The following is a 21,608-nucleotide window of genomic DNA, read 5'->3' as shown; positions in this document are numbered from 1 at the left end:
TTGTGCAGCGTTTCGCTTTGCGTTTTGGGAATGGACTCCAAACCGAAGCGAGCGAAGCAGAAATCTTCTGTTCGCCCCTGTCCTCAGGGATGTGGTTTCTCTTTGCACGACAGCGACCAGCACGATGCCTGCCCTGTCTGCCTGGGGATCGTCCACGCTAGGAGAGCGTTGACGGAGCCCGAAGCTTGTGCGTTTTGTCGCCAGCTCCGACGCTCGACCCTGGAAAGACGGGTGACGTTTGTGGAAAGAGTGCTGGGACGCTCGGCTGTCGCACGGCATGACCCTCTTCTTTCCGAGTCTGGAGCCCCGGCTTCGTCCGAGTCCGAAGACGAAAATTTTCAGGTCGATGTCCCCGCGATTAGCTGGGCTGACCACATGGAATACGTTGACGGGTTAGCCGATGACGGACCGGAACCATGCAGGAGCGCTGACGGGCTTCAGCCTGGGTTGAAGCCCGCCAGCGCTCCCCAGGAAGACGATGACGTGCTGGACATCGGCCTGGACATCCATGGTTTGTCGGAGGATGAGCAGGAGAGCTCATTGTCGACCCAATATGCCGCCGCTGCTGCGCCGGTCGGCCACGATGACACCTCTCTTTTCTCCCTGTTTCGCCGTGCCGCTGAGAAGCTGCAGGTGGACTGGCCCTCTCCTCCACCAGCTCGGAAGCCGTCGCGGTTTGCGGGTTTTTTCCTTCCACCGGAGCCCGCAACGGCCAAAAACTGCCTCCCCATGTTCCCAGACTTTCTCTGCGAGCTAACAGCGTCATGGGACAAACCTCTGTCTACCCGCGTCACTGTGCCCGGCTATGGACAGTACATGGAATTGGACGGCGCCGAGGGAGCTGGTTTAGCTAACCCACCCCCTATGGAGCCGTCTCTGGCTGCTTATCTGGCCCCGTCCCATAACCATGGTGTCGGTGGCCCCGCAACTCTGCCGTCCAAGCACTGCAGATTCTCGGCCTCGCAGCTGGAGAAGATTTATCGGGCTCAGGCCGGCACCGCTCGAGCCATGAGCTCCGTCACCATGCTCCAGACGTACCAAGCAATGTGCCTGGCGGAGCTTGGATCGCTGGTTCCGGAGGACAGCCCGCTGTCACCTCTTCTTAACGAGGTTAGAGTCACCACGGATTACATCCTCCGTGCGTCTCGCTGTGCAGCGCTCTCCCTGGGCAGAGGGATGGCTTCGACAGTGGTGGCGCAGAGGCACCTGTGGCTGACCCTCTCCGACGTCCCTGATAGAGACAGAGCTGTGTATCTGGACGCACCAGTGTCTGCGGCTGGGTTATTCGGACATTCACTTGAAGCCATTCAGGCTAGATTCGATCTGAGGAAGAAGCAGACGGAAGCTCTGCGCGACATCATCCCCAGACCCCAGCCCAAGCCCACTGCTAGCTCTCACAGGCCCGCCGCTCCTCTGACAGCTGGCAAGAGACCGGCGCCCACTGCTGGAGTGGGAGGGCCGCCGGCGAGAGCACGTACTCCGGCCCGAGCTCCACGCCAGTCGGCCTGGGGCAAAGGCCCTCCCCCGGGCCCCCGACGGGACCCGACGCCCAGGAGGAAGAAGCCTCAGCCCTCCTAGCTGTGATTGCGAGTGGGGAAGGGATCCGGCAGCAGGGAGACGCTGCTCTTACCCCTCTGTTGCCGCACAAGAGGTGCCGCTTAAGTTCTGTTCAGGTTGTCAGCCCCAGAAGGCGCTGCACTTCCCTATCGCGGTCTCCCAAGCACATAACCCCTGCACACGGTTCAGATGTGTTGAATGTTCAAGCGACCACATCGAGTGTTCCCGCTGTTTTTCATTGTTATGCCCCGGAAAAGGTGCACCCAACAAAATGTATAAATGTACATGTTCCCATGTTGCAATCAATAAAGAGTGTTGTTTACTCTCAAACAATCTCAAATGCTCAACCTGCAGGCGAAATGAGCCAGGTCAGGCAGGGGATGCAGTCCCCTGCAGACACACTGGGGGGCGACGGCGCCCCGCCGTCAGTGCTGCAGGCCAGCCGGCTGGCTGCTCACTTCCCTCAGTGGCGCGCTTGCGCCCCCTCTCCGTGGGTGCTGCAAACCGTTGCCATGGGTTACCGGTTGCAGTTCCGGGTCAAGCCGCCTCGTTTCCAAAGAGTCGTGAACACGATTGTCAACCCCGAGGCAGCCTTGGTACTCAGAGAGGAAATACAGGCGCTATTACAGAAGAGAGCAATACGGGTGGTCCCCGCTTCGGAGACGGACAAAGGTTGGTACAGCCGTTATTTTGTCATTCCGAAGAAAGGGGGAGGGCTTCGTCCCATCCTCGACCTGCGAGTCTTGAACACGTACCTGCGAACGTACAGGTTCAGGATGCTAACACTCAGACAGCTCCTGAGTGCAGTCGGCCCGGGAGATTGGTTTGCGACAATCGATCTAACAGATGCTTATTTTCATGTCGCTATACACCCGAAACACAGGCAGTTTCTGAGGTTTGCATTCGAGGGCGTAGCCTACGAATACCTAGTGCTGCCGTTCGGGCTGTCGCTCGCTCCCCGCACCTTTACGAAATGTGCCGAGGCAGCGCTAGCGCCCCTCAGGAAGAGGGGCATCCGCATCTTGGCCTACCTGGACGACTGGGCTCTCGTGGCTTGCTCCAGAGAACAGGCGGAGACGCAGCTGTCGCGGGTTCTGTCACACATTCAGACACTGGGGTTCTCTGTGAACTTTCAGAAGAGCTCGCTAATCCCAGGTCAACAGATCGCTTTTCTCGGTCTGGAAATATGCTCTCTTTCCAGCCGCGCACGGTTGTCAGAGCACAGAGTGGCCGCGTTTCATCGCTGCCTCGCTCAATTTCAGCTGGGACGCAGACTGCGTTTCCAGACGATATTGCGCTTGTTGGGCATGATGGCATCTATGATCGCCGTAGTGCCGCTTGGGCTGTTGAAAATGAGAGCGTTTCAACGCTGGACTCTCTCTCACCGTTTGTGTGCTTCGCGTCACCTCCGGAGGAGGCTGCCGGTAACTGCGTCTTGCATGCTAGCTCTCCGTCCTTGGAGGGAGCCCGGGCTACTGCACCAGGGCTCTCGGATTGGGAGGGTGTTGTTTCACAAGGTGGTGTCCACAGATGCTTCCCTAAGTGGGTGGGGAGCGCTGTGCGAGGGTGCGTCAGTGAGAGGGATCTGGTCCGCGGCTCAGCGCCAGCTGCACATCAACCACTTAGAGCTGTTAGCAGTGTTCTTAGCTCTAAAGCGTTTCCGTCCAGTCCTGCAGGGCCAGCATGTCTTAGTCAGGACGGACAATTCAACAGTGGTGTCTTATATAAACAGGCAGGGAGGAACACGCTCTCTTCCCCTGTTGCAGCTGTCTCGCTCTCTGCTGTTATGGTGCAGTGTTCATTTTCTGACTCTAAGAGCCACCCATGTCCCGGGCCACCTGAACCTGGGGCCGGACCTTCTCTCCAGGGGGGGTCCTCTGGTGAGAGAATGGAGGTTACACCCTTCAATAGTGGCTCAGATTTGGGATCTATTTGGCGAGGCGCAAATAGATCTTTTTGCTTCCAGGGTGAATGCTCACTGCCCCCTGTACTTCTCCATAATCGACCACGATGCACCCTTGGGCTTGGACGCGCTAGCGCACCAATGGCCAGACGTGCTCCTGTATGCATTTCCCCCAGTGGAAATGATATCTCCAATTCTGGAGAGGGTGCGTCGGCATTCCCTCTCTCTGATCCTGGTGGCCCCTTGGTGGCCCGCGAAGTCGTGGTATGCAGAAATAATCAGCCTGCTTGCAGCAAGTCCTTGGCAGCTTCCTCTCCGCAGGGATCTCCTCTCTCAGGCGGGGGGGGAAGTGTTTCATCCGCGCCCGGATCTGTGGCACCTTCATGCTTACCTGCTGAGAGGTTAAACTTGGTTGCTAAGGGTCTGCCACCTAGTGTGGTAGCGACGATTCAGAGCGCCAGGGCCTCGTCTACTAGAGGCTTGTACGCTTACAAATGGCGAGCCTTCGAGCGATGGTGCCAGGACCGCCACACTCTCCCATTTCAGTGCTCTATTGTGGATGTTTTGACATTCCTGCAGGAGCTGTTGGATAAAGGCCTTTCGTTTTCGACGATCAAGGTTTATTTAGCGGCTATATCTGCTTGTCATATCGGTTTTGACGGGGTGACACCAGGTGCGCATCCCCTCGCCGTGCGTTTTCTGAAAGGGGTTCGCCGGCTGAGGCCCGTGCTTAAGTCCAGTGTCCCGGCTTGGGACTTGTCTTTGGTGCTGGAGGCCCTTTGTGGCCCTCCGTTTGAACCCGTTGGGTCGGTAGATATGAAACTTCTTTCGTATAAGACCGCATTACTTCTCGCTTTGGCCTCGGCGAAGCGAGTGGGGGACCTTCATGCGCTGTCTGTGCATCCTGCCTGCACACAGTTTTCTCCTGATGGCCGCAAGGTCGTATTGCGTCCGAATGCCGCCTATCTTCCCAAGGTCATGCCTGCATCTTATAGTTCACTGGAGTTTGAGTTGCTGAGCTTTTGCTCCCCTCCTTTTGAATCTGAGGAGCAGAGGAGGGTGCATTCTCTTTGTCCGGTGCGTGCGCTACGCACCTACATTGAGCGCACTCGGGATGTGCGTTTGTGTGACCAGTTGTTTGTCTGCTTCGCTAATCCGAATAGAGGTAGAGCTCTGTCCAGACAGAGGCTGTCCCACTGGATTGTAGAAGCTATCTCGCTGGCATACAGCACCGGAGGTTTTGCGTTGCCCCACGGGGTGGGAGCTCATTCCACCAGGGGGATGGCGACCTCATGGGCTCTTTTTAGAGGGGTGCCTGTGGCTGATATTTGTGCAGCGGCTAATTGGGCGTCGCCGCACACTTTTGTGCGGTTTTATCGGTTGGACGTTACAGCCCCTTCGGTGGCTCATGCTGTCCTTTCTGCTGGGTCTACCACTCACTAAGGATGTGGTGGTCCCGTTCCGGTTCGGTGGCTGCTCTGCGGGGCGTGTATATAGGTCCCATACTTATGTGTTGTACCGAGTGAATCGACTGAAAGGGAACGATTAGTTATGTCTATAACTTCTGTTCCCTGAAGGAGAGGAACGAGGTACAACACAGGGTGGCCCCACTGAGCAGTTGGCTCGGTGAAGAGCGGCTATCGAACTGAGGGATGACGGTGATGGCAGCGGCTATATGTGCGGGCGGGGCCTTGCGCGTGTCATCACACGTCATCTGCCGTAAAGGCGTGAATAAAGGTTTCTTCAGCCAGGACACGCGAGGGCGTGATATCCCATACTTATGTGTTGTACCTCGTTCCTCTCCTTCAGGGAACAGAAGTTATAGACATAACTAATCGTTTTTCATGTTGATGAGAACCATTCCTCCTCCATTCATGAGCCTTCTCACATTACCAGAATTAAGTCTGATTAAATTCTTCTCTCTTTCTGTTGTCAACAAATCTCAGAAAACTGACCCAAACCATCTGGATCCAGTTCCTGTTTATCTATGCCACAGAGCTCCACTGTGGTCCAGAAATACTGATCTTTCCACCCTATTTTAACCAACTCACACACAAAAGACTCAAATGTGATTAACTTGCAGTTGAAAATTGTCTCAAACAAATGAAATGCCTTCTCCATTCACTCCTTATCCAACTTTGAGTTGCAAGGGCAGCAGTCTAAGCTAAAGGTCTTAAGATGAAATACACTCAAAGAAAGTTGTTTTATAAACTACAAGGGTTGTTAAACTCAAACTCTTCAGGATGCTGAGGTGTTCCCTAAACTAGCTCAGAGAAATAATCTTTCCAGCGTGTTCTGTGTCCAGCGTGGACATGCCTGAAACACCTCACCTGGTTTACTCTGAACTGTTTCTGAATGCTTGTCTTTCCATTTTTAAAAGGTAGGGTTTTTCCTGCACGCTTTACAGGTTTAACCATCCCCTGTGCTACAGCTTATTATGCTAGTAAGGGAACCAAATTAATAAAAATAAAAAAAAGATCATCTCACCAGGGATGTGTTCTCCTCCATAGGTGATGTTGACGTCGTAGTTTCCTGGTGTGAAGGGAATGTACTCCACACTGCAGCTGCCATCTTTGTTGTCTGTGCAAGACATCTTAGACTCTGATGGACCCTCCACAGTGATGCCAAGGCCACCAATACCTGCCCCTCTGAAGGAACACCACATCCAAATTATTTGTACTTTAATTATCTACCAAAATGTTCAAATGTTTGCAGATGATACAGGATGATTTACATGATTTGATTGCCAATTTTGTCATTTGCGCACAAATGTTGTGCGCAAATGACAGAATGTTTACCTTTTGTTTGTATTGGCTTAAAAAAAAAAAAAAGAAAAGGAAAAAAGACTGAAACAAAAAGGCATAATGCCTCGTCACACATGGTGCATTTAAAAATATAACCAAAGAGTCTTAAATTAAATATTCCCTGTAAAAGTGTAGTTTCAGTTTTCTGTCAGTTAACTATAATCTTTACTGACTCATACAGTTATCTACTTTATTGCTCCTTATTTATAAGGATATATGTGCATACTTTATTGCCCAGCAGTACCTGGTGAAGATGTTGAAGTTGTTGGGCTGGTCAGTCAGGCCTTGTTCCAGCCCGGGGCCAGTAGCCACCACCCTGCTCGGGTCACATCCCTCTGACACAGAAACCCTGAATGGGCTATTGGGAACTGGAGTGTCATCATACAGAACCTGGACGCTGTGGACGCCTAAAATAAAGATTGACACAAATGAAACGGACTTCACAACAAAAAGGTTTTATGTTGAGCAGTTCAGTTCTGACTGGATGCGTTACCATTTTCAAAAGGAGTGTACTTGACACAGTAGGTGCCATCGGCCTTGTCTGTAACCACACAGTCTGTCAGAGCTCCAGACGGGTTCTTGACCGCCGCCTTTATGTGGTCGCCACCCCGCCGGGTCAGAGAACGAGCATCCACTGTGAACTCTGTGGTGGCTTCTCTGAAAACAGCTGGAGGGAGGGAAACAGAGGAAGGCGTGTTTTAAGCAGAACTCTGACTGGGCACAAGAGGTTTTTTGATCATCACCAAACTTACTCAGGCTGTCAAGTCATCTCTACCTGTTGACTTATGAAGGAGTTTTATCAAGTTGGAAATTACCCCGATATCACAAAGGGATTTAAAAACTATACTACATAAAATACACACAGTCCCTCAACGCAAAATTCTTCAATTCACAAAAAATGAAGAGAAGCATTGAATATTAACACTTCAAAGTTCAGCACAATAGTGGAGTCTCTCAATTAAACCCAGTCTGACATAAGCCATTTTATCTCCTCCCCCTGTAAGGCCACCCTATTTAAAAAACTGTTTTGTGATTGGCTGCCCCTCAATTAAACATAAGCAGGTGGGTGGAGCTTATGTACTCTCAGCCGTGTGCTTGGGATGATCATATTAGGTTCATTAACCACTGTAGCGAATGCTATTAAGTTGTATAATTCACTTTCTATGACTTCTAACTTGTATAATATTCAACTGTGCAGGATAATGCAAAGCAAAAGAAACCAAACAGGAAAAAATAAACAGTACTGCTCAACTTGAACACCACTCATTTAATTATTCTTCCTAAACTGGATTTGTATCAAACTAAATATATACTGTACCTTGTCCCTCCACTCCAGGTCCAAACACTTTGACTTTGGAGGTGTCCACAGCAGGGTCCGCCATCACCTTAGCAGGGAAACCAGGGACCGTCTTTCCTCCATACTTCAGCAGCAGGGTGTACATGCCAGAAGTCAGAGGGATGTAGGTCACCGTGTAGGTCCCGTCTTTGTTATCCACAATCTCAGTCTTCGCTTTTGCACCTGGAATATGAAATTAGAATTTGTGCTACATGGAGAACCACCAAAATTTTTTGCTTTAAAACAGAAAACCTGGAGTTTAAACATACAAAATCTCACCAATGAACATGTCTGTTGACAAAGCCAAACGACAGCTTTCCAGCCATATTTCATGATATTAAATAAGCTCTACACTTACCCCCTGGTGAGGCATGTTAAAGAAGCAAAGGGGACGAAATGGAAACTTTCTTCACTTGAAATAACTGATCATCAAGTATTCTTTTAAGTCTCTAAATCCCACTTTTCATAAACAGTGAATAATGGCTGGCTCTGCCTTTATTTGAATACAGCTTTTTAAATGTGCTTTTGAACATGTATAACTTTTATATGACTGAATTAAATAGTTACCTGAGCCCAGGCCTGAACCAGTAGGGCTGCTTGGGGGTGAATCTAGCGCAGCCTCCAGGCTGAGTTCACCCGGTCCAGCTTGAGAGCAGTCCACATTTACAACACTGGTTTCCCCAACCTGAAGAGACAGTAACATGGATCAGACTTTATGACTTTCAGGACAGGAGAGTATTTTAAAGGATGAGTCAGACTCTAAAGCAGACACAGGACAGGATGAGATGAGATTAAGGAACTTAAAAAGCAGCACAACTTTCGAACAATGAAAAACTGAACTTGTGCCTATTGCATGAATAAATTCTGAGGAACTTGAAAATTTCTTCCTGGCTGCATTTCAGCAGAGTCCACCACATGGGTGCGTGTGGGTGAATGGGTGGATGACTGGATATGTAAAGCGCTTTGGGGTCCTTAGGGACTAGAAAAGCGCTATATAAATACAGGCCATTTACCATTTACATACATATTGGCTGACCGGGTGTCTCAGTTCATGTGGGACACCCTTTTTCATTCCCTAGTTAGTCACACATTTTGACTGGCACTACTTTTCAGAAGTCACCACTTCACACACACCTTCCCTAAACAGAGGAATGAATCCACTGGCTGTAAGAAAAGCAGGAAAGGCTGCCATCATGGATCAAGTGCAGGTCAATTTGTCACATTTCTTGCTGCTTGTAACACACCCAGTGGAGGAAATTACACCATACAGTCAAAAGCTATGAAGATTTTTGCGCAATATGACGGAAACTCCCACTAAGACTGGAAAATGCTGCTACAACAAAGACTGGAACATATTACTGGGTGAAGTGGGGAGGAGGAGGTGGTTCTGCATTCCTACTGAAACCCAGAGATCACCACATAAAAGAGCAGCTAACTTTACAAATTTAAGATTAACGAGCCAAAATTCTGAGCTGCAGAGAAATTCAGAAGCAGTGTTGTAGCAGCATATTTGTTGCACTCATTCAGATTTCACTCCCCCTGCAGACTCACCTTGGCTCTCTTCAGGCCCGATCCTGAGGCAACCACCTTGGAGGGGTCAAAGGGCATCTGGATGTCAGCTCTGAATGGCGATCCGGGGATGTGGACATTCTCAAACAGGATGTTAACCAGGTAGTCTCCAGGCTCTGTGGGCAGGTAGGAGACTGAGCAGGTCCCATCGCCATTATCTGAACATTCGATCTTGGCCTCGGTCGGCCCCTCCACCGTCAGCCCCAGACCTCCAGTGCCGGCACCTTTGGTGTCGATTGTGAACTCAGCCAGGTTCCCCACTAAGCCTCCCTTCAGACCAGGACCGAAGGCTTTCACCTAAAACAAGATGTAACGCATTATTAATCATAGAGGTGTCTAACATGTTAAAACAGACCAAGTAAAATTGTCAGCTTACAGAACAAACTGATATTACCTTGCTGGGGTCTGGAGGCAGGTGGGCCTCCACAGGAAAGGGGCTTCCTGGGATGGGGTGTCCATCATAAGACACGTTAACAGCATACACTCCCTCCTTTGTGGGGGTGTAACGGACCAAACTGACATCTGCTTTACCGGGCTGAGGCTCAACTTTACAAGGTACTGCCTGCTGACTGGGACTCAGCTAACACCACATATGCAGAAAGAAAACAGATTTTCCAGAATTTAAAATTTTTGGAAAAAGTATTTTCCTTATCCAACCTTAATAAAAAGACTGACTCTTACTAACAGTTATATTTTTCCCCACACAGGTCAATATGAGGTTTCTCTGACACTCACCAGTTCTACCACCAGGTGACCTTGACCTCCAGCACCCTTTGTGTCCACCATGAACTGCTGTTCCTGGTTAACCTCCACTCCTGAAAGACATTAGTCACTTATAAGTGGCTGCTCCTGAAGTACCTAGAAACTTTCTGTTAACACCAAAACTGGTTTCAGGCCCTCTAAGGTATGGAGGCCTATCTCCCCCCACCACTTCCCCTGACAGACGCCCTCAGACATCAGTGCATTGGTGGTTCTTTGTGTCCGGGGGTGGGCGCCCGGGTACACACCGGCTCACTCCTTGGTGGCTGCTTATGGCCTGGAGCCTGGGGCTCGCTCGGGCCACTTCGGAGGTGGGGTGCCCCCGGCCTCTCGGCCTGGGGCTCGGTCACTCAGGCACGGCTGGCTGCCGGCGGAGCTCACGGGCGCGTCACTGCAACTCCCCCTGGCTTCTGCTCCGCGGCTGCTGAGTGAGTCCTCATCTGGGACTCTCCTCAGCTCTTTCTGGGACAGTGGCGCAGCTGCCCCTCTGTTGGTCTTCCTTGGTCTCTTGTGTTCTGAGGGCCTCTGGATGTCTGGAGTTTTGATCTCCTCCATACCTGCTTCATGCCCTGGAGGACGGGGCTGTGGCCCCCCCACACCCTCTAGCAGATCATTACATGAAGGAACCTTTTAAATACAAGCGCGCTCATGCTCACAGGTGTACACACGGGTGCTCACACACACAAACGACACCCTTTTTGGCTCCCAGCTGAAAGCACACTGTGTTCTGTTGATCTTACGTGCTGCACAATAATGTTTAATATTTACCGTTATATTCCCATACATCATTGCGATGTTGTTTATTGTATTGCTCTTCTTTTTTCTTCTGCTCGTTTTCTTTTTTCATTCTCAACAGGTGATCGATATATGTATTTTTTGTCTGCTTATTTTGTTGGTTTTTGTTTTTTGCCCTTCATCCCCATCCCTCTTCTCCGCTGTTTTTCTTCCCCTCTTTCTTTCCCCAGTCAAGTCTGTCCCGTATTTAGCAAGTGAAAATAAAATAAACAGGTGAATCAAATAGACCATTACGGCAAGGCTGGGATGGTCCATTTGGTAAAGTAAATCCTTTGGGCATCTTTCTTTGCCTTTAGACAATAATTCTGATGGCAAAAGAGCCAAACGGCCAAAAAACAAAAAAACAAACACTAAAACTGATGACTGATAGAACGGGAGCTCAACATCCAGATCACTCTTGTACAATTTCTGTTGACTGTCACTGTAACTTTAATTACAGTCAAACATTTGTACAATGCTTAACTTTGATTTCATCTCCGATGAAAAGTACTCATCAATTCTCATTAGACCCTGGAAGCAAAAACAAAAGAAAAACAAAACACAAAACCAAACGACTCATGTACCAGAAATGGGAAGGAACCATCCTGAAGTTCCTTGCATGTTATAAAAGAACCAACAGCAAATCTGCAGATATTCTTTTTTTGCAGAAGCATAAACAGTCATTTGTTATGCTTTACTGCTCATGTCAGAAAAACAAAATCTTGTATTTATTTTTAAGATATAACTTGTGTTCTTTCTTTGCCAGAGAACTTTTCTAAACAGTTGAGGAAGTTAACAGAAGAGGAAGTCAGCTTACTTCCATCCATGTTATCCACAGTGACTTTGCTGAGGTCCAGTGGTGCAGCGACTCCAACTGTGAAGGGGCTCTTGGCAATGGGGTCGCCTCCAAACTTCACCACGATTGTCATCTCCCCCTGCAAAGAAACTGATCATTTACTCTGGAACAAACACTAAAAGCACTATGTTCATTTACCATCATGACTCTGGACAGTTTGCAAGATCTGTGACACTCTGACATGACGAACCTTAAGTGTTCGGTTTTGCCAAAATATAAAAAGCACTAGAAATAATCTGATGTACCTGTTGTGCAGGTGTGTACTTGACAGTCTGAGAGTAGTCGTAGTTATCGATGATGTCAAAGTCTTTCACGGGAGAGGAGAAGGTAACGTCCAGCGGTGCTTTACCTGCTCCTTTAGTCAACACGGTGAAATGAGTCGGTTTTCCGCTCTCCACACCTGGACAGAATAAGAGAAGGGGTTACTTGTAATAATGCTCTCTGTATACTGTCACAGTCTCGCCTACAAATAGCAGATCATATCAAGGACTAACCTTTGATTTAAAAGACTGGGCTCAATGACAGATTTTTGTTTAAGACCTATTCTAATAAATTTAATGTCCCATTAAATCCACTCTCTCACCAGTGCGAGCCAGTCCAGGACCTTCTGCTTTGACCTTTGATGCATCATGTGAAGGATCGACTTTGACACTGAAGGGGCTCTGAGGAACTTCCTGTGTGAAGTAACCAGAATAAAATCACAGTAAGACCTTTTTTTCTTAAAAGTGGACATTCTATAGCATAGCTTATGCAGCGAAAAGAGAAAAGCCCAAAAGGTAAACACATTTATTGGCACGTCATATTTAACGCAGAAAAATCGATGCATTTCTTCATACAAGCCTTAAATCATGAGGTCAAACAGATTTTAAAAGACACTCGCTCTTTTCTATGTTGTGTTTCACCAACATCAGACTTCTGTAGAAAAAAGTGAGCTATTTCACTAGTGGTATACAAGTAGGAATCAGAGCAGGTTTAGCAACTTAGAAATGATGAAAACATTAAAATAGAAAGATGTCTTTTTGGCACTCATTAATTCATCAAATCTGACTTGAAGCAGACTTAAAACACTAGGGGAAAAACTAGTATTTTATCAATTGATAGAAATTATCTGTACTTTGCAGGCAGTTTATGGAGTAAATCATGCTCTGCATTCCACACTCATCTAAATGTGATCACTTCTGACTCCAGACTGTGGACAGCGAGCACTCAGACCAGAGGGCGATCCTTTCAGGAGTGTGTTTGTACCTTATCAGTGAACAGGACTTTAATGGTGAGCCTTCCAGCAGCAGGAGGGATGTATTTGACTGTGAACGTGTCGTTGGCGTTGGGAATGATATCAAAATCCACGTCAGCCTCTTTGTCGCTGATCATGTTGGCGTCACACTTAATCCCAACGCCGACATCACCTGAACAAACACAGTTGACCATAACCATATCGTGAACATACAGTTATGACTCACTCCAAATAATCTCATTTCTTGGCCGATGATCGTTTCAGTGTATACACCGGCTGCCACAAGGTGGCGCTGCCTGCTTCAGTTTCTGCTCCTCAGTCAATCGTCTCTTCTCAGAAACACTTCACACCTCCGGGATGGTGCATTGCCAAAAACTCTAATATAAACAATAAGCCACCTGTGCAACACAATCGGCACTCCCTGCAGCACAAGACCCGAGCTATCAATCACAACAGAGGAATTCAGAGTATGAGAGATAAGAAAAGGACAAGAAACCATGTCAGACAACAGAAACTGCCCACCCCTGAAGGGAAACCACTGATAACCTGAAACCACTCCTGAGAAACTCCTCAGAAACCCTTTTTCTTTCTATACAGAGTGTTAGCAGATGACCTTCACAATTCTCTCTTGTCCCAAAGAAAAAGCTCAAATTACCCCACTGCACATACTGTAATGTTTAAGAATTTAATTCTAGAAGATTAAAACAAATGCAGTTTTTATGTGTACACACACACATTAATATGAGCATCACCACTGTGGCAAAGTTTTGTGTGTTTTTGGTGGGGGGGGGGGGGGGGGGGTGAATTCATAAAAGAAGCGTTTCCTGTCATGAAAATGACATGGAAGAAGAAAAATAAATAAATCTACATAAGTGTTACTTTCTCCAGTTTGAACATACTGATACTATAATTTGAAAATAAATAAATTCTAGTAGCATTTGCAAATAATTCTTTTAGCCTTTTAGAGCAGTTTACTTTTTTGCCCCCAGGCTGAATTGAATTTCAACAGCTCTTTTGGCACAGAGCAGAGTAAAAAAACAACAACACATTGTTTGTAACATGTGCATTCACTTTAAAATGAATGTAGCCTTTTTGAATGATACTACAGTAATATACCCTACACCCCGACCCCCCCTCTCTTTCCTCTGGTATGTCATGGCAATGATCTCAAGGCAGAAACATCCCAACAGGAAATTCATCCATCTGACCCTTCCTGAGTAGTAACACAGGATCATGCTTCATCACCCGCATGCACCGGCCTAAACATGCTCCCCACCACATTAATAGAATATATGCACACTCAAACCTGAACGTGTGCTTTGTCTCTATTCATTAATGCAGTGACAAATACTAGTCGTCCTCAGACTTGTTTGAAGTGCAAGTTTAGATAAGAGTTCATAAGATGCAGCAGAATGGAAATGAATGTAGGAGTGGGTACCCTCTGATGATGAAATCAGAGGGGAAAAAAAGGAGAAGGCTACTCTCTCGAACGTCACAGAACAGTCAGCGTAACTTGTTCATGGAAGTAGTTTTTCTGCTTCAAATCTTTTCCAGTTGATTCATTTTAGAATATCCAAATCTGAAGTCTGGTGTTGAACCGGCATATTGGTATCAAAACCGGTTGTTTTACGGTTGTGATACTTTGTTAGCTTTTAATAAACTGCTGCTTGGACTGACACTGAAACAGAACACACCTTGCTTACTCCTAACACTCAAACCCCAAAGTTTGTGAAACAACTTGACCAAATACAAAGCACAAAATTACAATTCCCTCTCTCTCCCCCCCCCCCAACTCTGGGTCTAAATTAGAAGCTATTATCTTGGTTAATGGCCACATCAGGCATATCTACTCTGTGACACCACAGAAGTACAAGTGGATCCACCACTGTTTAAGGTTATACATGTTAATGTCCCAGCCAAAGAAAAGCACATCCCCTTTAAGCAAGTTCTTTTGAAGTGTGATAAAACAGTCAGGATTTCCTGTCTAAATGATTCTTAGTGTGTTCGAGTTACCATCTCCAGCTCCTGAACAGTCCACAGTGAAGTGTGTGGGCTCGTTGGCCTTCAGTCCACTCCTCTCCACTCCGGGACCAAACACCTTCACCATGTTGGGGTGGCTGCCTTTACCCACATTTACCTACGGGCACCAACAGGAAGTGACATCACTTATTTCAATCTCCTTAAGGATGTGAGGCAGTCAAATTTTGTAGAAATAAAATAAAATTAAGACTACAATGAATGCTATAATACAGAGAACCACAAGGCTCCAAACTAGATGCACAGCTTTTTTTTTTTTAATTTATTCTTAGCATATTTACTGCAACACATTTCAACATCACGTTTATTAATGCTGGCTTCACACAGCTATAACTTAAGAGGAAAGCAGGTGAGGAGGATTCAATGTTTCCAAAAAGCAACTGAAAGGTGTAGCAATAAACCAGGGTGGTGGCATTAAACAGTGAATTCTCTACAGGCAGATCACATCTACAATGTACACAGTTGTGCAATTTTACTCTAACAGTAAAGAGCATTTCTAATAAAACTAAAAACTGATAATAAAAAGACACTGAATGAAAAGTGAAACACAGTAAATTGCCTAAGTGCAGGTTAACAACTTCACAGGTGCAGAAAACTAACTGCTGGGACTTCAATATGAATTTCTGGCATTTAAAAAGGGGGAAAAGTCCAACTAATAAATGCCATAAATTTACTTCATGATCATCAACTTGATCCCATATGAAACTCTAGTGTCTTGATGTGATATTAAAATTTTACCACCATCATAAAAACTTTTGTTTTTTAAGAAACAAAGTCTTAAATGCCCTTTGTGCCATTTAGATAACATCTCCAGTGCAAGACTGTACAATAATTATTCCACATCACAGCTACAGTTACTGGGTCCGATTCAGGATTCTGACTTTGTTTTGCCTGGTCTTTGGTCACTTCCCCCTTTCCCTGCATTTGCATGTAGTGTTTAGATTTTGTTGTACTTTGTTTTGCTTTAAACAAGAAATCAGTGAACGAGTGAAAGAAAGAAACTGAATGAGCAAAGCCTAAGAAAAAGAAATGAACCAAACACAGAACAACATTTAAATAAAATGTTCATTTATTTTGAAATCAACTTCCACTTGTGGCAATTAAAGTGTTTAAGTGCTTTGTTGTTTTAGTACAGACTGAAATTAAAGTCGGTTTCAGTAAACACGTTAGTTACAGATTTACTGGGAATATTTTAAAACAAAAATGCAAGCACAGAAATCTCAAATGAGGCGCCAACGGAGGGGAAAAAAAACAATTCTGCAAACTTCTAAAAGCTGATTTAAAGGATTTTAAGTCACTACAGATGTTTAAAAAAGGAAATCTACTCATTCTATATAATAAAAGTAGAAATCAGTGCAATGAGTGCAAACAGTTTCTGCAACTTGTGTTTAAGCTGATGAGTGCTCTTTTCAGACTTGTTTTTAAAGCCCAACCCAAGCAGACTGTCAAAGGGTGTAGAGGTTGATTTATTCTGCAACTACTCCAGAGGATTAGTCACAAAAGAAGCCGGGAGATAAACGATACGCGCTCTGACACACAGCAGGCAGCGGTAAACCGTTCGGCTTAGGGAGCGACAGACACCATGTCCACTCACTAGTGGGTAAATTAGACAGCATAAAAAGAGCTGCTAACATGGTGTGGACTTTATGTCGCAGTAAACACTGGAATCAAACTGCTTTAGTCATCCGAGAGAACTTCTAAAAATAACTGCCCAAATAAGTTCCCAGAGGGATTCAGAGATGGACTTTGCACCTTAGATACAATGTGTGTATGGAAGCTGCCTAAGTGAGCTCATTTTGACACAAAAGAATCAACTTTCTGCTTCAGTTTCTGGCTTTTAAACAGATTCTTTACTCCCTCGTCTGTAGCTCACCAGCACAGCAGTGGACAGTTTACACTGAGCCAGATTTGAACCATGAACCTCTTTCCCATGCTGGATTCTTTTCCTACACGTTTGATTAAAAAGGTGTCACTGCTGTAGGCTCCCAGCAGTGCTGAGAGCTGGGTGTGTCTGTTTGCATTTTATCCACCCAAAGTATCTTCACTGAAATTCGAGAAAGGCGCAGTCAGAACGAGGAAGCCTGCACGCAAGTCGCTGCAGCTCAGAACAAGCCTGCTGAACAATCAGTGACTAAGACATCACAAGGTGTCCATCGGCTGAAGTGATTTATGGACCACCGTGAACACTACAGAAATCAGTCAGGTTGTTGCAAAAGCTTCTGAAAGTCTAGTCTAGCCCTAAACACTTTGAAAGGATAACAGACGTGCAACAAGCTGAATGTCTTTGCCTGCTCTTCATGCTTGCTGGGATCTTCATGAATCTCAGACTCTACGGCAGTTTCTCATGGGACTTGTGTGTAATGTATGTGGAACTAAACTTGTATCAAAGAGAAAGAGCCGATAAACTGCTTCAAAACAAACAGCAGCAACTCAAACAATGATTTCAAAAAGTAAAATAAAAGGTTTACAGACTGGTTAGTAAACATGAATGGAAAAAGAAAACCTTTTCACTCTCAGTTTTGCCCTTATACTCAAAATCATGGGTCAATTGTATCTGTGTTCAGAATGTATGTTTGATGTGGATGACTTTCACACGTCAGCAACTTTACACTGAAAGTGTGTGTTGATCTCATTAAATACACACATGGAATGAAAAGGTTTTCCCTGAACATGAACACATTTAACAGGAGGGAAAAACAACAAACATGCTGTTAAAAATTCACTTATCTGAACCTCTCTGGCTTTGCAGAGTATAAATGTGAACTCTAAAGAATGCTGTCATTCTTTAGAGTTCATTATTTTGAGTCTTATAATTTCTGGTAAACTGAGGCTAAATCCAAAATCTTTTAAACCAGCTACACCGGAAGGCTTTGACACGTTTATACCAATGATGGGAGTTGCTTTTGCATGATCTCTCCTACATTTTTAGTTTGTCAAAAATGAAAAGAAAACATTTTTATCTTTCAATTTTCTGACAGGAAACCACTTTTGTGACTAAGACATTAGTATTTTGCTAATCCAATCCCATTAAGGGTTTTAAAAAAGGATCCACCCCCTTGAAGAAGTCTACTTTTAAATGATAACCAAACATTAGAAATGTAGTTAAATCTTAAGTGCATGTACTTAAAAAGGCTGAATGTAGTCCTGAAAGCGATGTCATCATGAGGCTGCTGCTCACTTCATGCCCAAAATCAAAATCTGAGATGCCAAAAAGCAGCCCTCGTTTCTGTGACATCATTAATACTTACAGTAAAGAGTTTGTTTTTTCTTTAAATCAAAACTGGAGCTTTATCTGTAACCCGAAGAATAAAGTTTGGCTCACAAAACTGATAGTTATTGGTATATAGCACCACAGGGGTCATTACATTGTAGACTATTTAGTGAGCACTGCCTAAAAAGTTTGAGCAAATTCAGTTTAGGATTCTTAAGGGTTATGACCCATGAATCTAGCTGGTTTATATGGTGAGTACTGACATTTTGGAGATGATGACTGCTGATACGTCAAAGCTGGTTTGTAGCTGGGATCAGAAAGGTTCAGGTGAGTGATTTTCAGGTGGGACTCAAACCCAAAAAGTGTTACACAAAAAAAATAAAAATGCATGGACAGTGGTTACAGTGCAGAAGACTGGTTACATCAAGAGTCTACATAACAAGTTTTAAGATTAGGGGTTTTAAGTGATAATGTGAAGGACAAACAGCTGTTACAGTGACAACATTACTATGACGGAGTTCATTAGAACAGTGTAAACTAAAACATTTGAAAAATCAAAAACATTTCAGCTTCTAAATTTTTGATCAGACACGAGATATTGATTCCTTCCTCTAACAACCATCTGTTGATGATTGTGACGCTTTACAGATACACGCTGAGAGAAAGGTTTGCTTCCTTGACGAAGAAAACAAACTCACTAACCCAAACTACAGATATCCTCCCACGTCCAACTGAACACATTTATGAAGGTATATTGAATACCAGATACTTGAATGTAAATGTAATGAGCAATCTACTGAGTTACAGGCTTATCCATGCATCTCAGTTTACCATTTCTTCATGTGAAGTGTTTAATTCTCATAATATTTAACGTTTTTCTTAAATTTTTTGTTGTACGATGAACCTCTGTGCACCTAAACTAAGAGGTGTACCTCTCCTCGATAGATGTAGTTATGATAATCAGAGGCCTCTTAGTTTTGCAGCTCTCATCTGTACTTTTTACCTTCAGCTCTGACTGAACAACTTCTACTCTCTCTGTCTTAATTAAATGCTCCGACTGAACAACCTTGATGCTTTCTGCCATGGCAAGATGCTCAGATTTGGGCAGGGAATTATCATTTCCTGTAGTAACGGGGTTCTGTGATTGGCTGCTTACCCTGAAGGGGCTTTTGGGGATGCTGACTCCCGCCCAGGACACAGCCACGGTGTGCTTGAGAGAGGAGGTGGGTGTGTAGGAGCAGCTATACAGTCCATCACCTTTGCTCCTCATCTTGACCTCCACAGGAAGCCCCTCTGCGTCCTGACAAACAAACAGGAAGTCAGTTAATCAATAGGACAAAGATGGGTACAAAAAATATATTTGAATGAATTAAATGGTATCGTTTTCTCTTGTTATAATGGGAAATCTGATTAAAGTTTCTTTAATTGAAGGATTTGTTATGAAACCATAGGTAACATGAACATAGTTCAATCACATGACAGACAACAGCACCAGGAACTAAGCAGGCAGACAAACTTGACAACCACATCAAGCAAAAGCACATTTCATCCATTTGTTCATTCATTTCCTGGCAGTCTATTCAGCAGGGCTAAGCAGACTCCCACCACCATCTTCAGGGTGACACTGAAGCAGACCCAAAGCAGCAAGTCTTCCCTGGGTCTGATCTCAGGGTTTCACACTCAAAACACCACCACATTGAATTAACAGCTTCAAAAACTGGGTCACCCCATGGCTAAGCAGTTTGAGTGGCAAATGGTCAAAAATGTCTTAACATTTAACTGCACTCACACACTTTGCATGCAACCTGTGAACTTTGATTTAGTTCATCTACATGTAGCTCATAAACCAACATGAACTTCACCATATGATCAAACTATGAGGAACTGGATGCAAAAACGAATTCTACACGTTTATTCCCACAGTCATGTTTGGAAACTTTGTTACAGTAATTAAAAAATATAACTTAAAGGTGAACAAATATTAAGCTAATCTTTGTTTATAATGGTAGGCATTATTGCAAAAAATAAAAAAATAAAAAATAATAAATCCTTAAAAGTTTGGGGCAGGATTTCTGCTTCTGACCTGAGCTGTGATGTTCAGAGGTCCTTTCCCAGCATGCTCCGCGTTCACAGTGAACTCGGCAGGCTGATTGACGACACAGCCGCTCTTCTCAAGCCCCGGCCCGTAAGCCTGGACCTGCAAACGCAAAACAAAAGTCATTCCCCAACTTAAGTGTTCATTGTTCAATTAAAAACACCTGAACATGTGCTCGTGTTTGTTCAGAGTCTCATTGACCTTATCTGGGAAGCTAGTGTTGTTATCAGGGATGATCAAGGCCATGAAGGGGCTGTGTTCGATGTCCTCTTCATCACAGGTCACATGGACGGCATACTCGCCAGGTTCTGTTGGCCAGTAACGAACGTCACATGACCCATCATTTTGGTCCTCGCACTCGATTTTGGCCTGTGAAGGTCCCTCGATGGCAAAACCTGAAGACACAGCAGGTTAGATTAAGTTAGTGAGGGTGTAAAGAACTGCAGGTTGGATACATTCAGTGGTAACATTTCAGGCTCAAAATTGCAACCAGTACTGAAGTGGCAACATCCATCTTTTATATGTAGCGTATGATTTTTAACCCCTTCACTTGTTTTCAAAGCCCAATCCCCCTTTGGGAGAAGGTTTATGGATGTAGTGAAGGAAATTATGATTGGTGAAAAGATTTGATGTCTTCTGCTGGTTCAGCAGCAGCTTGATAAATACAGGTGAACCTGAACCAGGTGTGATCACTCACCCAACACTCCCACATCGGTGCCAATGGACTCCACTACAAAGGTGGCAGGTTTACCCACAATGCCTCCTTCCAAACCTGGACCCCAGGCCCTGATCTGCTGAGGCCCCGCCTCCTGACCAACTGTTACTTCAAATGGACTGGAGAGGGGGAAAAAATAAAAATCAGATCACACAGTCTGCTGCTGTTTTGGTAATGTCACAACATATGCATAAAAACAGCATGGTGTGTGTGTGTGTGTGTGTGTGCGTGCGTCTAAATACCGCTACACAGTTTGAAATCACCCAAAAGACTGTCAACAAACAAGCCAACCACAGTGCCCCACAGGACTGAAACCCGACACTGCAGTTACAGTGTGTGTGCACAGAGTCTGCTGTTCATGTCTGTTGCTCTCCAAATAAAACTGCCTGTGCGGATTTACAGTTTTTCTTATGCCCACCAATGGCACAAACCATGACTATGCTTACTGGGCCAAAGAGGTCACTACAAAAAAAACCAAAAAAAAAAAAACAATGTACCTCTACATACTTTTGAGCATCAATCTTAAAGGGCAGGCAGACATCACTTCAGTAGAAAATTCCAAAATTTGGAAGTCTTAAACTGAAATAATGAATAAAAGCACTGCAGTACAGAGGCATTACGTGAAGGCTGAGGTCACCGGACTACCTATGCCTGGGAGTTTTGCCTCTCGGCTCATCCATCTTCTCCACATCTGGACTTACAGACACTGGTGAGATTCAAGATCAGCTATAGTTTATATTCCTTATATAAAGGAGTTT

General features: G+C 45.3%; 1 protein-coding gene across 5 annotated transcripts in view; it reads right to left on the bottom strand.

Moving 5' to 3' along the window:
- flnba (filamin B a) overlaps positions 1-21,608 on the bottom strand; it is a 69,373-nt gene that overhangs the window by 13,395 nt on the left and 34,370 nt on the right. For all 5 annotated transcript variants that reach the window (XM_085274622.1, XM_085274623.1, XM_085274624.1 and 2 more), the window contains 17 exons: positions 20,833-20,969; positions 20,337-20,530; positions 20,124-20,237; positions 19,197-19,340; positions 14,806-14,929; positions 12,804-12,964; positions 12,142-12,232; positions 11,804-11,958; positions 11,520-11,637; positions 9,905-9,984; positions 9,564-9,749; positions 9,152-9,466; positions 8,168-8,285; positions 7,583-7,783; positions 6,758-6,931; positions 6,509-6,671; positions 5,948-6,108 (listed from right to left, as the gene is read on the bottom strand). In XM_085274622.1, coding sequence (XP_085130748.1) covers positions 5,948-6,108; positions 6,509-6,671; positions 6,758-6,931; positions 7,583-7,783; positions 8,168-8,285; positions 9,152-9,466; positions 9,564-9,749; positions 9,905-9,984; positions 11,520-11,637; positions 11,804-11,958; positions 12,142-12,232; positions 12,804-12,964; positions 14,806-14,929; positions 19,197-19,340; positions 20,124-20,237; positions 20,337-20,530; positions 20,833-20,969 — 2,636 coding nt within the window. The remainder of the gene's footprint in view (positions 1-5,947; positions 6,109-6,508; positions 6,672-6,757; positions 6,932-7,582; positions 7,784-8,167; positions 8,286-9,151; positions 9,467-9,563; positions 9,750-9,904; positions 9,985-11,519; positions 11,638-11,803; positions 11,959-12,141; positions 12,233-12,803; positions 12,965-14,805; positions 14,930-19,196; positions 19,341-20,123; positions 20,238-20,336; positions 20,531-20,832; positions 20,970-21,608) is intronic.

This window comes from Mchenga conophoros, linkage group LG5 (genome assembly GCF_057382185.1).
Source record: "Mchenga conophoros isolate Kocher_MC1m ecotype Shallow Benthic linkage group LG5, M_conophoros_male_GT1.1, whole genome shotgun sequence".
NCBI classification, from domain to species: Eukaryota; Metazoa; Chordata; class Actinopteri; order Cichliformes; family Cichlidae; genus Mchenga; species Mchenga conophoros.
This window is presented reverse-complemented; position numbering and strand designations above follow the sequence as displayed.